General features: G+C 61.1%; 1 protein-coding gene across 1 annotated transcript in view; it reads left to right on the forward strand.

The window, feature by feature from the left end:
• Positions 1-130: 130 nt before the first annotated feature.
• The window catches only part of SARM1 (sterile alpha and TIR motif containing 1), a 15,127-nt gene continuing 12,276 nt past the window's right edge, over positions 131-2,981 (forward strand). Inside the window, exon 1 of the mRNA XM_034752971.1 lies at positions 131-1,138. Within this exon, the coding sequence (XP_034608862.1) occupies positions 159-1,138 (980 nt within the window). The 5' untranslated portion in view covers positions 131-158. The remainder of the gene's footprint in view (positions 1,139-2,981) is intronic.

Genomic DNA, 2,981 nt, shown 5'->3' on the forward strand with positions numbered 1-2,981 from the left:
GGGGGCTCAGGGTGGACTAGCTGCGGGGGTAGAGGAGGGCTCAGGGTGGATCAGCTCCGGGGGCAGAGGGGGTTCTGGGTGAGTGGGGGCAGAGGGGAAGGCTGCCATCCCTGCTCAGTGGATTGCTAGAGCATCTCTGGTGGCAGCAGGAGGAGGCGATGTTGTTGTCATGGGGACAGATCCTCCTTGTAGGGGCGGGACCTGAGATGGGTGACATCACCCCCAGGGGACGTGGGAGGATGCGGAACCGGAACAGACAGCAGTGCCTGGAGCAGGCAGTGCAGACAGCAGCTGCCAATCACTCACCTGGTCCTGAGCGCTCTGCATCCCGGCAGCGGCAACAGCATCCGGGTCTGGGAGGGGAGAAGAGCTGGCACACGCCAAGCACTGCAGCTGGTACCCAGCCCAGCTCCACCCCTCCTCCTCCTGCCATTCCAGCCTCCTTCCCCCAGCCTCCACCCGCTTTGTTCTCCATCCCTCCCCTCCTCCATCTCCCCTCTGCTGCAAGGAGCATCTTCTGCTCTCGCCCCTCCGAGGGCACCAGGCCTTGCAGCCGCTGGCCTGCCCAGGAGCCCGTGCACAGCGCTTTGCAGCTAACTTTGTGCCCTCCAGGACGAGTCTCAGGCCAAGGCTCCTGTCCCCTACCGTGGAGGCTGAGCTGGGATGCTGCTCTAGGGGTGCCCATGGTTCTCACCCTGCTCGTCTCCATCCATAAACTGTGCCGTTTTTTTGCCATGTCCAGTTCGGAGAGGGTGTCGGTGCCTGAGTACATGAGCCATGCATGCTTGTGGCCCGGGGCGGGGGCTGCCTGCAACCACCGAGAAGTGTCCCCTGGGGTGAGCACGGATATCCAGGTGGCTCTGGATCGGATCCTCCCTGACCTGCACCTGGCCATTTCCTCCATGAAGCAGGCAGTCGACCCCGAGGATCTCAGGAAGGGGATCGCAGAGATCTTCCAGCTGGTGGAGGAAGCCTGGGTGATGCCCACCCTGGGGAGAGATGTGGCCAAAGCTCTGTGTGATGTGATCCGCCTGGAGGGGGGCCTGGACCTGCTGCTGAACCTGCTCCAGGCAACAGAGCTGGAAACCAAGTGCCAGGCTAGCAAACTCCTGGAGCAGATCCTGGTGGCAGAAAACAGGTGAGTCTGCAAAGGGCCCACACCCTGCAGAGCCCTGCCCCCAGCACACCCCCACACAGCCCTCCTCCCAGTGCCCCACACAGAGACCTCCCCCAGCACCTTTTTATTAAGCTTTTGCTTTTCCACCCCTCTTGCTTTCCCTGCCACACACCTATCTGCCCAAGGGCCCCGGCCCCCCTCCCTTCTGTTGCGGACTGTGATGAGCTCTGGGCTGCAGGCTCCTGGGGCAGGGCGTAGATAGAGTCATTCACACAAACAGGTGACTCCAGCAGCATGTTCCGTTTGTGTGTCACACGTTTGGGGTCTTTGTCACACCTGGCGTCCCCCGTTCAGGCCTCGGCAGTGAGGGGGACGTACCCTTTGGGAGCCGGCTCAGGGCAGAGGCTGCCCAGCGTGCTCGGTAGCTGAGGATAATGAACCATGGTTACAATGGTCATGCCTAGGGCCCCCCATTGCCCCACCGTGCTAGGTGCTGTACAGAGGGATGGGCCAGTGGATTTGACCAGAAGGCCCTAAAGGCTGGGGAGGTGGCAGCCATGAAAGAGGGGCTGAGGCAAAGTCCAAGGGACTCGCTGCCTGGGTCAGAGCTCTGGCTGGGAGGTGTGTTCAGTAACACAGAGGCATGCAAGCCTCCGGCTCCCTGAGCTCCCAGAGCAAAGTTCCTCTGCCCCTCAGGATGACGCTCCCTAGCTGGGGATCTTAGCACGGCGAGGGAGAGAACTTCCTCCAGGAGGGTCTCTGCAGGGCTGTGCTCGAGAATTAGACTCTTCTGCTGGCCTGGCAGACAAGTGGTTAGTGATAACTGTGTATTCTCCAGCATAGGGATGGGAGCATGTGTGTGGGTATAGGGTCTAGGACAGCTTGGATTTTCCCTTCTCTAAGTGTGTGCACTCAGATCTCTGCCCCCTTGAGACTGTCAGCTCCTTGGGGTGGTGCTGTGCTGTCCCCCACATCTGTGCACCCCTGCGCATCCACTGCATCACCAGGGATCATGCGTTCATTGGGACGAGTCACCCCAACGAGTGAAGCTTCTACTCCCGCTGACACTTGCTAGCACACTCTGGCTGTCGGAGCTACAGGTCCAAATGCTCAGAACACGTCCCAGGCTCAGCTACCTGGTCTCACAGTTCTCAGCCCTCGGCGGAAGTAGGCAGGGAGACGAGGACTTCTGCCCCTGACATCCATAGGAACCGGCTCAGGCACCTCTTGTATGGGACAATGCATGTCCTTGGGTTGGGTCTGACAGCTCCCTCCAGCCCTCCTGCTTGGATGAAATGAGACCTGCCCTCCATACTCAGTCACACAGCTCTGCCTGCTCAGAGCTGAGCACAGGTTTCTGGAGCAGGCAGCACAGAGGGCAGGTTAGTGCCTGGATGAGTTTTGCCACGGTCCTCTCTTGCTGCAGCCTCTCTCTGGGCTGGGCTGTGATATCATCTCCCGCAGGGTGCGTCTCATCACAGCCAGTGACCTCAGCCTGCTAGCGCATCCCAGTGTGCTAGACGCTGCGCCAGAGAGCCGCTCTCCTTGTCCCCAGGACACTGAGTGGCTGGGGCCGGGGCAGGTGGTTCAAAGCCCTAACTCCCTGCGAGTTCAGTATGTTCTTCGCCCAAGCCCCGGTGTCAGTGCTGCAGATGACAGGACCATGGGCCGGCAGCTTCACCCAGACTCAGCCCATCTACCCCGAACTCTAGCGTAGGGTGACCAGATCACACAGGTGAAATATCGGGACGCGGGGGGGGGGGGGGGGGAGGGGGGGGCGGAAAAAAAAAAAACAGCCGCCGGAGCCCCCCCCCCTGCCCCCCCCCACCAGCTTGCCTCCACTCCGTCTCCACCTCCCCCCTCC

The sequence above is a fragment of the Trachemys scripta genome, chromosome 18 (genome assembly GCF_013100865.1).
Source record: "Trachemys scripta elegans isolate TJP31775 chromosome 18, CAS_Tse_1.0, whole genome shotgun sequence".
Lineage (NCBI taxonomy): Eukaryota > Metazoa > Chordata > Testudines > Emydidae > Trachemys > Trachemys scripta.